The 12,271-nt window shown below is 44.6% G+C and overlaps 1 protein-coding gene across 28 annotated transcripts in view; it reads left to right on the top strand.

Annotated features, from left to right (window-relative positions):
• SYTL3 (synaptotagmin like 3) overlaps positions 1-12,271 on the top strand; it is a 98,002-nt gene that overhangs the window by 30,832 nt on the left and 54,899 nt on the right. For all 28 annotated transcript variants that reach the window (XM_069598818.1, XM_069598819.1, XM_069598828.1 and 25 more), the window contains one exon: positions 4,076-4,140. In XM_069598818.1, coding sequence (XP_069454919.1) covers positions 4,076-4,140 — 65 coding nt within the window. The remainder of the gene's footprint in view (positions 1-4,075; positions 4,141-12,271) is intronic.

Raw genomic sequence — 12,271 nt, forward strand, 5'->3', positions numbered from 1 at the left:
AAGCATTGGAAGAATCCTGGCATGCAGACGAATTTTCTACCTCTTGTTCGCTGAACGGTGGAAATACATTTAGCAATTTCTGGGAACACCATGCTGACTTCTCTTGGAATATAAAGCATGGATGTGACAGCTTACCGACCTGCAGGTGCGAGTAATTTGAATGCAAAGTAAAGATGCGGTCTAGCAGGCCTGTTTGGCTCACTGCTTGCTAATAGTGATAAGGTCAAACTTTCTTTCCATTAGGGTCCTCCGTTCATCGCACTATTGAACATTTGCATGCTAGAATTTGCAAAGTGCTTTTCAACAGTTTTCTCTTTTGCTAATGAAATGACAGCATTAGCGGAGTTCAAGGCTATGAAATGGATGCTGCAACCTCCAGCAGTTTATTAAGAGCGGTACCACGTGCTTGGTGTTTATAATTACAGTGGTCCCCGGGCAGAGTGAGTGGAAAGTCAGATGCAGAACTCAGGTCTCTGACTCCAGACTTTTTTGTTCCCTCCACCATCCCTGGATTTTGCTTTCTGAGATGTATTTATCAATTGACTGAAAGAGTTTTAAAGAGGCAAGTTGTGATTCTACCAGAGAAATTTAAAACTGTCAGTCTCTTGCTGGGCTCTGAAAATGTGCCAAGAAGTTTTCATAGCCAAATTCTGATTGAGTCACTGGGGGAGAAATTCCTTTGGTTCCTGTGAGTCAGGCTACCCTGAGTTGGCCCTAATGAAGGCAGAGACATAGCAAGCAAGATCTGCTAACCTCTGCCTTAGACAGTAACACCCATAAATGGTCCTTCTCATAAAGCCTGGGATTTGTGTGGACAGGGAGCCATTAGGAAAGCTACTAGGGAATAATTGTTCATGAAACAGCTGATTCTGCAGAAAGCGTTTGTGGAGATCAGGCTGCAGTCTAGTTCTCAAAGGAAATAGCCTCAAACGCAAGAAGTGCTTGTCGCTGTATGGTTTAGGACTGTGGTACTTCTATCCTTCCATTCTTTAGTCACAGATAAGCCCAAGAGACCTGTGGGCTTGTGTCCAAATCTATCCCTGCCAAGGAAGCTCGTGCTTGAATTTCACAAGTAATCCATTGGGATTCTGTAAGAGGATTAGTTGGTTGCATCGGATGCCTAGCATCAGAAGATACTAATATCTTACTTAATCTGCTTCTTGTATAGGTTCTGAAACCATGGCTAGAGGAAGACTTTTTAATAAAATGTTGTAAAATGTAATAAAATAAAAATGTTTACTCAGGCATTTTCACCTTTTGCTCCTCTGTCCCTTCAGCTGCTCTTCCTTTTTTCATGATTGTGTATCTACACGTGTGTTTACTCCTCAGTGACAGCTTGTATCTGGCTGGCTCAGCTGCCTACGGAGTCATGGACCGAGTTGCTGCACAAATCTTAGCTCTGATCTCTCGTCTGGTCTGAGCCCTTGCCCCACCTGCAGCACCTGTCTCATATATAAATGTTTTTGGTCACAGGTAACAGCCTGGAGAATTTGGGAGAGTTAGATGAGTTGGAAGGGTCATGACCCCCAGGAAAACAAATCAGGTTCAGTTCAGTTGCTCAGTCATGTCTGACTCTTTGTGACCCCATGGACTGCAGCACACCAGGCCTCCCTGTCCGTCACCAACTCCTGGAGTTTACTCAAACTCATGTCCATCGAGTCGGTGATGCCATCCAACCATCTCATCTTCTGTCATCCCCTTCTCCTCCTGCCTTCAATCTTTCCAAGCATCAGGGTCTTTTCAAATGAGTCAGCTCTTCGCATCAGGTGGCCAAAGTATTGGGGTTTCAGCTTCAGCATCAGTCCTTTCAATGAACACCCAGGACTGATCTCCTTTAGGATGGACTGGTTGGATCTCCTTGCAGTCCCAGAGACTCTCAAGAGTCTTCTCCAACACCACAGTTCAAAAGCATCAATTCTTCAGCGCTCAGCTTTCTTCACAGTCCAACTCTCACAACAAGTCAGGAAGTGAAGTTTATTAATCAGAGGGAGGTCTCTTTGTTTCCACATTTTATTCTTCTCTCCTGCTGTCCTCGTCCTAATGCTTAGACTTTGTCCTGCTTATAAGGGTGGAGGAAGCATCCTCAGAAATAGAGCAGTTGAATTCACCACCCCGCTTATCCCACGAAACTTTCCCTGTGTTTTGGCCCTCTGCTTGTCTTACATACCAGAGGGGAAACTTCTGTGGAGTTGCTATGTTCTTCTTCACGTGTTTTGTGTCAGTAGGTTTGATATCTGAGTTCCTGATTTATGGGTGAAAATGTTTCCCCTTAGTTCCTGATTTATGGGTGAAAATGTTTCCCCTTTTCTCTCACAATGGGTCGCAGCTGCATGTTCCATATGTTTTCGGCTCTGAACGATAGTGACTGACAATCAAAATTCTGTTGCTGGAATTCACGCATGCTCTGTGTGGGTTTTCCCTTTTCTAGACACTAAGCATTGGGAGTAATCATTTGCGTCTTAATCAGAGAATATAATAGCTGCTAACAAGAAGGGGGAAGAAGGCAATGGCACCCCACTCCAGTACTCTTGCCTGGAAAATCCCATGGACGGAGGAGCCTGGAAGGCTGCAGTCCATGAGGTCTCGAAGAGTCGGACACGACCGAGCAACTTCACTTTCACTTTTCACTTTCATGCATTGGAGAAGGAAATGGCAACTCACTCCAGTGTTCTTGCCTGGAGAATCCCAGGGATGGGGGAGCCTGGTGGGCTGCCGTCTGTGGGGTTGCACAGAGTTGGCCACGACTGAAGCGACTTAGCAGCAGCAGCAGCAACAAGAAGGGGAGGAAGTTGGTTGATGTCTTCTGACAACTACTAAAGTTCCACAGAGAAGATAGGCTACTTAAAAAATGTAGATTGGCATATATTTGTGAATTGACTGCACTTATAAGCATTAATTTAAAACAATCCATTTGAGTTCATCTATAGCCTGAAAGTACTTAATGGAGAATGTATTTCAGAAAGTATACTTTATAGAACAGAATTTGACATAAGTTGAAGTTTTAATTTTCCTTAAACTTGCATAACCTAGGAATTGGTACTTCTTTTTATAGCTGATGATTTTAATGGTGTCAATCATTTATAGTGTCTGTGTGTTTAACTTCTTATATCCTGAAAGGCTATTGACAATTCTGCCTTTCTGAGGCTCTATGAAGTTGAGGGCGGTTTCTTCAGAAGTTTGAAAACTTGGAAGCTATTAAGAGCTAACATCCTCTGGAAGCTAACATGCTTTGGGACGTCAGTTTCAAGCAGTGGCCAAACAAAGTCCCCGCACTGCTCTGCCTATGAGTAGGACAGGAGGGGATATAGGGACATAGACATGCCCAGGGAGCTGCTATCAGACTGGCCGCCCAGCAAGAGGTCACTTCCGCTGTCTCTCAAGTGGTCCCCAAATCTTCAGTGAAGCCCTTTGATCCATGTCCCAGTCTTCAGGTCTTCCCAGGAACCTTCTCAGGTGAATCCACTCTGCTGGCTCTTGGTAAATGTTGTGGTTAATTCAAACTAACCTCACCGTAACTCAAGGATAATCTCGCTTAGCTGAATAGACAACACTGGATTTCTCTGATTATCCTTCATGCCATTGTTCCCCACCATAAACTGGTCATTTTGATGGCGATTTTGTTTCTCCCTGTATATTTATTGTGTATGTGTTAAACACGTATGTTAATATGTATGTATTACATGGACTTACAGGGTAAAATATACCCAAGTAGAAACTCCAGCTTTGTAGCTCATTTCGATCTTATCTTTGTATTTATTTTTTACTTTTTATTTTTATTGAAGTATAGTTGATTTATAATGTATTTGTTTCAGGTGTGTAGTAAAGTGATTCAGTTTGATATATAATATTCCTTTTCAGAATAGCAATATAATATTCCTCTTGTAGCTTTGCTGCTTTCCAGTCAACTCACTTAATCTCTGTGGGAAATCTGTATAGTTAGGGATCTGGGCCAGAAATTTGAACTCTGAGCTCTTTTGCTAGAGTAATATTTTGATATTATCTCCCTGCTCGGTATGAGCCAAGTACAGCACCACCCACATCGCTCTCTGAGGCTTCCTTTCTGCTTGTTTTTCAGAAATGTGAAAATAAAAACTGGAGACTGGTTTTTCGAGGAACGAGCCAAGAAATTTCCAACTGAAGGTAAATGCTCTTAAAATGTTTGCTGAAGTGAAGTGTATTCCTAGTTTAAAAATATTTAGTGGTAAGGCTTTTGAATATGAAAAACTTAGAGAGGTATGGTATATGGGCTTCTGTCTGGACGGTCCTCCTGCTCCCTTGTCTGAGTGTTCCTGTCTTCGGCCCTCAGTTCCCGTTGTCCACCACCTTTGCTTGTGGGGCTCCCCTCTGTACCCCCACTTTCCCCAGCTCTAACCCCGCTAGAGCCTGCCTGTTCTCTGTGAAGTTCCCCTGACCTCTGCCCTGGGAGTGATGTCTCCTTCCTCCCAAACACCAGTTTGGGCATCTCTCCCATAACCGTTAAAAGTGCCCTGTACTATATCATCACTGATGCCCTTCTTTCTCTCCATCAGCAGACACTCTGCTTTTAAAATCCTGTTAGCTCCTTACAGCCCCAAACCTTGTTTATGATAATTGATCAAAATGATGGAGTGAATCACTGAAGACCACGATGAGAGAATTGTGTTAGAATTTAACATATTCTGGTGACTCTGATGTAAGCACATGTGATTATCTGTGTCGAGTGTGTGTATGGTCTCCGCACCCCAGATGTCTTTAAAAGCACTAGCCAAGTTGGTATAAGGGTGTCTTTAGTAGCTGGGCGTCAAGGCCGTGGAGAGAACAGGATACGCTTTGGTTACAGAAGTGTCATGTGAGAGGATGCGGGCTGGGCAGATGAGAGGATAACTTATCAGGCAGAGGTGCACTCACACGTGGTCAGGATAGAGCACAGAGCTGTGCCCCCGACCTGGGCGTGGAGGCGATGATCTCGGGTGGCCCCGGCCTGTGGAGGCTTGGAGCTGGTTTTCAGTTCCCGGCTAGAGACGGAAGTTAGGCTGCAGCAGCGAGAGCCCTGAATCCCAGCCGCCAGACCCCCAGGGGCCAGTGACCAGGCCTTGGCCTGCCAGCTGTGTAGAGATGTGTTTCCACAGAGAGACAGAAAGCAACGGAACAAAGTGTCTGAAAGGAGGAAAAGGGTGCGTGTGGGTACACACACACGGACTCTGAGCTGTGCCCGTGTGACAGTTTGAATCACTTGAAAGATTGAAGGCAGGAGGAGAAGGGGGCGACAGGATGAGCTGGTTGGATGGCATCACTGACTCCATGGACGTGAGTTTGAGCAGGCTCTGGGAAGTATTGAGAGGCAAGGAAGCCCGACGTGCTGCTGTCCATGAGGTCACACAGAATCAGACACGACTGAGCGACTAAACAACAGCACTGTATCGGGCATGTCTTCCAGGTTTCCTGTGGCCAGTCGTCCACAGGACGATTCACTGCCTGGTTCTGAGTCAGTTTCTGGTTTATCTCAGGGTCCTCCCGTGTGTGCACACATCTCTTAGCCAAGATGGAGTCTAGCGAAGAGGCCTCTGGGTAGTTGACCTCACTTACCACGAGGTGACACCCCCTCCCTGTTTGGCCGCCAAGGAGCCTTTCTGCACGTGTGTAGTCAGGAAGGTCTCCTGGACTCCGAGAATGAGGAACATGTGGTCTTTTATCTCCTACCTGGGCAGCAGGACTTAGCTCTTCTCTCGCTCCTCCTCTTGAGACGAACTCTGGCTGTTCAGCCTGGGGCCCGTCTGCCTCCTGTCTCAGTGACATGGGTGCCACCCTCCTCTGTGACGTGTGACCGTGGGGAGTGCACACACGGAGCCTGGGCTGACCTAGAGGGGGTGGGGTGGCTGCAAACACTGCGTGTGTTCAGGGGGAGACAGTCACAATCTGAGGTGGAGAAGTAAGCTGTTTAGCCTTAGCGAAAGTGCGTGCATGTTGACAGATAAAGGCAGGCATTCGTCTAGAGTGTTGATGCTCTGCTTTTATTTTAATGAAAGCACCTTGAACTGAGGTTTAGCTGGTGGCAAATTCTCCCCTGGGTTACATTCCTGACTCTGCTTATTGAAAAAAAAAGTGACGTTTCTGCCGAATTTACTAGAAATCTGGAGGAATGTGTAACACTGACGGGACTGTTCAAGCCGAAAAAAAAAAAGTAGCACATGTGTATGAGTTTTGTCTAGACCTGTGTTTCTCCATCCTTTTTTCATTAGTGTCCGCTTTCCAGCCTACAAACAGCCTTATCAACACTTTGTTTCCCAAATATTACCCATTCATGAGAGTTTAATAGCCCAGATATGTTGCATAGCTATATATGCATGGAAAGCTTGTCTCTGTGTATGGAAACCTTTTGGAGCAGACCACAAACTCTTGAGATATCCAAGGTTTTTTTCATCCTCCAGGCAATGTTTGCTCCTTGAGGGCCATCAGCCTGTGTCTACACGGTACACCGTCTAAGCAAGCATGGCCACCTGGAGTCTTCTTGTTTATTGCTTTGTTCCTTGAAAATATTTTTTGGTTGGAAGATGTAGGGTCTTCTTCAGGTGGTATATAGGTTCTCATTTTTTTTCACTCCTAGTCCTAGTCCATAAATAATAGGTCTTTAGGGAGTGAAGTTTCTGTTATTTCTCAAAACCAATTCAGTGAAGACATCCTGGAATTCTTTTTAGTATGTTATTGGCAGTTGTGGTATCATTATTTCAGGTAGGGAAGTTGATTTGCAGGCCAGACCATGTGTGTGAATGTGTGTGTGCACGTGTGTGTGTGCGTGTGTGTGTGTGTGCGTGTGTGTGCATGTGTGTGTGTGCACGCACATGTTGCTGCCTCATCTTTTCAGCATTCTTCCTCTTCTAAGTGAGGAGAAGTAGGTCAATCCACTGGGATAACCTAAGAGCTAAAAAAGGCAAGAGGAAAGAAGTGATACCAACTTCCTGGGTTTCTCTTCCTTGTCCAGCGACTTTTCCACCAGAACGAAACCATCAGTAAGAAAAAAAAAAGAATAATGCAAGTCAGCCTAAGCATGAATCGTCCTTTTCAATTTGTGTCGTTTTCCCCAAAGCAGGATGCAAAAGAGAAAGCGGATCTTTCCTTCTCTGCAATGCGTCCTCAAGTGCTGAGATGCCTCCTCTTCCTGGGGCCTGATTTTAGTGGAGTTGGGCTCAGAAGGCATGGAGAGAGGAAGAGAAGCGCCACATTGTGGAGGGGGGGTCGTAAGGAAGACTGTGTGCCTGACCGCAGGTGGGCGGGACAAGACAGGTTGGCAAGGGGGCGGCTGCAAGGTTACCTGGACAGGCAGGAACTCCAGCTCACCTGTCCGTGCCCCTAAAAGAGACTGAACTGAGTTGGGGCTCGCCATCAGATGAGGGCCAGATAGGAAAACAGGCCACGCACTGATTTGAAGAGACGGAGTTCAGGGACTCAGTTAGAGAGGTGTTATTGGAGGGCCTGGAAAAGCAAAGAGAGACCAATGAGGGAGCCACAGAGATGTGGCTGCGGGGGGCAGACCAGGCCAGGCCGCCTGCCGCGTGGATCTGATGGAGACCAGGGTGAGGCCCCTCCTCCTCGCTCCCTCTCTGGGTGCTGTGCTCAGTCGCTCAGTCGTGTCCAACTCTCTGTGACCCCATGGACTGGAGCCCGCCAGGCTCCTCTGTCCATGGGATTCTCCAGGCAAGAACACTGGAGTGGGTGCCAAGCCCTCCTCCAGGGGACCTTCCCAACCCAGGGATCAAACCCATGTCTCCTGCATGGCAGGCGGAATTTTGCTGTCTGAGCCCCCAGGGAACCCAGGAATACTGGAGTGGGTAGCCTATCCCTTCTCCAGGGGATCTTCCCGACCCAGGAATCTTTACCTGGCGGATTCTTTACCTGCTGAGCTACCAGGGAAGCCCTTCCTCTCCCTGCTGGGCCCTACTAGGGAATCTAAGCTCCCGATGTGTTTGAGAAACAGTGGTTCTGCATATTACCTAGTGTGTTTGTTGTAACAGTGTGAACTCAGCTCTCTCCAACCTTCAAAATCCTAAGTGGAAGCTAGGAAAACAAAAGGGTGGCTTAAACCTCGAAAGGGGATGAGACGGCTCAAACCGGTGCCTCTTTCTGGCATTAATTTTCTATTACTGGATAAAAAATTGCTCCCGGACTTAGTGGGTTAAAACAATATTATCACTTCGTATGATTTCTGTCTTCAGCTGAAGGCTTGCCTGGGGCTGGAGGATCAGCTTTCTGGGGGCTCACATGCTTACCTGGCCGGTTACTGCTGCTGGTGGTGAGGGATGGGGTTCCTCCACCCCTGGACCCCTCCAGTAGGCTCCTGAGGGTCCCCACAACATGGCAGCTGGCTTCTCATGGGGCAAGGGACGCAAAACAGACCAAAGCAGAGCCCTGCATTACCTTTTCATATTAAAAAAATGTTGTGATGAAATATTAAATTAACCATTTTAGCCATGTTTAGCTACCATCACTACCATCCTTCTCCAGAATTTATCATCTCGCGCTCTCCCCTCTCAAAGCCCCTCATCACATCTACTCTATTTCCTATTTTCTGTCTCCGTCAGTATCTTTATGGTCAAGAGTTAGAAGTCACCGACCCTGTGCGTGTGGGCGCACATACAGACCAAGCAATTTTTTTAATGTGTTAATGATCAGACTGAATATATAGGCTTTTGCCTTTTAAAATTCAACTTAGCATAAACATGTCCTTATGCTCTTATAAGACTTCTTCCAACATACACTGATGACTGCGTAAAATACATCAGATGAATGTACTACCATTTGTTAACTTGTTCCCTCTTGTCTGCGAGTGTATCACTGTAGTCAAATTGTCATATTACAGATAACTCTGCAGTGAATATCCTATACAGGTATCTTGGCATCTGTGTTCATTAGATTCTTAGAGGGAGAATGACTGGTCAGAAGTGTGAACCCTTGAGATGCCTGATGTGTTTTGCCAGATTCCACTCTGGGAAACGTGCGTGCATTCACGTGACCCCGGCATGTTCAGGCCTAAGAACGGCCCCGTCGTCACCCTCTGGCCCCCGTTAAATCATCCTATCTCTTGAACGCGATTCCAAGTTACATTTGTGATTTTGTTCTGAATGTAAACTTAAGATGCATTCATTTAAAAAATTAAACGATAAAGAAAAACATAACCATGTTAAAAATACCTCACCCTGACAACTGTCTACCTTTAGTGCATATCATTTCTGTTCTTTGAATATATGTATCCATGCTTGAGTGTGTACTTATAACTGTGTAACTATATATACACGTTTAAAAGAGCATTTAGACTAAACCATAAGGAATTGATGCTCTTGGGTTAAAAATTAAAAATTGAGTAGAGGCAGTTTCATGAGAGTAGAGCTGATATGTTTGTCTCTCTTGGAATGTGGCGGTATTTATTTAACCAAATTGCTACTGTTATAAAGTTAGGGAATTTCTAGTTTTGCTGTTACAATTTTGGGAGTTTGTAATATTATTAAAATAGTTTAAATAATATAAAAAATAATAAAAGTGCAGTGAACATGCTTGTAGATAAATCTTTGGCATGTCTCTGAGGATTTCTAGAAGCAGAAGGAAAAGATGAAAGGTTGGGGACATTGCCTTCAGAAAGGGTGTACCCGTCTCACAGGACGAATTGTCCTTAAAAACAAACAGCTTTGTCGCTTGTAAAACCACATTGGTAGTCCAAAGTAGCCGCTTGCTGTTTCCTTTGCATTCTTGTAATGACTAATGGGGTTGAATGTTGTTCTTCATGGTAAGGGTATTGGCCCTTTACGTCATGATGGTTGCAAATGTATCTTTATGTTTTCTGACATGCCAACTTTTTTTTCCCCTTGTCAATCGTCAGATCTGCCTTTTCCTGTGTAATTTCTTTTATGCTTCGAGAGCCCTTCCTCCCCCTGCCATTGGTTATATAACCATCCATATTTACTTTCTTCTAACTTTATGGCTTATTTGCATTCAACAGTTAATGCATCAGGAAGCCAGCTCTAATGTAATTCTCCCAAACATCAGTTTTGTCTGTACAGTCTGCCCCACCGTCAGTCTCCTTCCCGTGGGCTTGTAACCCAGGGCCATTGAGTCACACAGCTCTGGGTGCTGCTCACCTTGGACCCCAGCTGGAGCCCCGAGGGGTTGACCATGTGGATGTCACAGCCAGGCTTTGAATTCTTTGAGGGCTGGAGCGGTGAGCAAATGAAGCAAGGACCGAGCTGTTTGGAGGTGAAAGGTGCTGCTGTACGCAGTAGTATCCGTTACCAGTGGTGGCACTGAGTAGGGGTTGTTGGCATTCAGAAACTCGCAGCTACCTTTAATGTCCGTTGGAGTAATTCCAGGAATCGTTATTCCCTCTGTCACCCCATTTCCTTCTCAGATGCTTTTTACTCACCTCTCTTAATGGTATTATTGGATACGTACCACTTAAGATAAACGTTTCCCAGATTTCCTTGAGATCAGACAAGGTGTAAGTAATAACCCAATAAAGAGTAATAAGTATTAAGTGTGGTAGTTTATGCTAACTTTCCAACCATTAAAAAGATTTAAAAACAAAAAATATCAGCCGCCATTCTCCATTTTGCAGGGAGAGAATATGAAAAGTATTTTAAATATCTTGTTTTCCTTAAATTTTTTTTCCTGCTTATAGACTGGCTTTTTTTCTCTAAGATTTCGTAATTTGATATAGTTGTGTTGTCTTAAAACAATTCCTTAAATGCCACAGTCACAGTTCGTCTGTGGTGTATCAAAGTGATCAAAACACACAGACGTTCAAGGACAGTCTTTAGGCAGCTGCCTGTGGTTCTGGTATCGTTAGCTCAGGCATCGGGCAGCCTCTGTGCAGAGGGCTTTAATGTGGCATCCAAGGCCCCTGCTCCAGGGTCAGCTAAGCGCTATTTCATATTAAATTCAAAGTTCCTGATTCGGTGGGATCAAGCGAGGCCCAAGAGTATATACAGACATCTCTAGATAACTGAGAGGGTTTTGGTCCAGTATCCCTTGGGTACCAAGAACTGAGGATACTCAAATCCCTAATGTGCAGTGGTATAGCATTTGCATATAACCTATACAGGTATTCCCATATACTTATAAGGAATCTAAAGATGATTTAAACACCTAGTGCTATGTAAATACTATGTAAATAGTCACCAGTGTGCTGCAAATTCAAAAGTTTTGCTTTTTGGAACTTTCTGGAATTTTTGTGTTTTGAAAATTTTCCACCTAAGGTTGATTGAACACAGATGTGGAACCTGTGGACAAGGGGACTGACTATATTTAAGAAGTCCCCAAGTAATTCTTCTTACGCACTTTAAAGTTTGAGAGGCAGTGGTGAAGTAGCACATTTAATGAACAATGGTGATGAACTTTTCTAGACCGTTAGTAACTGGAAAACAAACTGAAACTCGTCTTTACTTTTTGACATCTGCCAAGCGTATGAAGACAACGCCCTCTTCCGGCTCCTTATTGTATGGGCACATGTTTTACCTTTTTCTTTTCAATTTTTTTTTAAACTTTATTTTATATTGGGGTATTGTTGTGATAGTTTCAGGTGAACAGGGAAGGGACTCAGCCATACATATAAATGTGTCCATTCTCCCCCAAACCCCCTCCTATTCAGGCTGCCGGTTAACACTGAGCAGAGTTCCATGTGGTATATAGTAAGTAAGTAAGTCCTTGAAGGTGATCCATTTTAAATATAGCAGTGTGCACGTGTTTTTAATTTTTTACAGCCGTGACTTGTTATTTGAGCTTAAAATCAGAAAGCTCACGACACTAATACTTTTTAAAACTAATACTTTTCAAGTTTAAAAATGGTCAAATGTGATGTATAAACAATATATTGTGCTTTTGACTCTATTGTTGATAATTGGGGAAAACATGTAGGAAGGCTGCTCCGATAGCAGAGCCTCTGTTAATGGTCTTGGGGATCCACTATACGACTACCCAGGATTCCCTCACGATTGTGAAGGGAAATAGTTTTTCACTCCCCTTCTCAGTGGAGAATGTGATTTAGCTCTTGTGTGACTTTTCAGAGTTTTATTCTTGGATCTGGTCCATCTGATCTGAGGTCCATCCTGACAGCATCCGACTTGCTGTGAGGGCCTGAAACACTCAGGCCAGTGAATTAAAAGAAGTGGGTGCCGGTAAACATGCGGAGACTATCATAAGGCCTGCCTTTGTTACCTCTGTGTTGGCTGGTTCAGTAAAGCCCTTGCCTCACAGTTTAAGAGGATTCTACAAGGACGATTCCATCAAGTTTTCTATAAGTTACAAATGC

This window comes from Ovis canadensis, chromosome 8, assembly GCF_042477335.2.
Source record: "Ovis canadensis isolate MfBH-ARS-UI-01 breed Bighorn chromosome 8, ARS-UI_OviCan_v2, whole genome shotgun sequence".
NCBI classification, from domain to species: domain Eukaryota; kingdom Metazoa; phylum Chordata; class Mammalia; order Artiodactyla; family Bovidae; genus Ovis; species Ovis canadensis.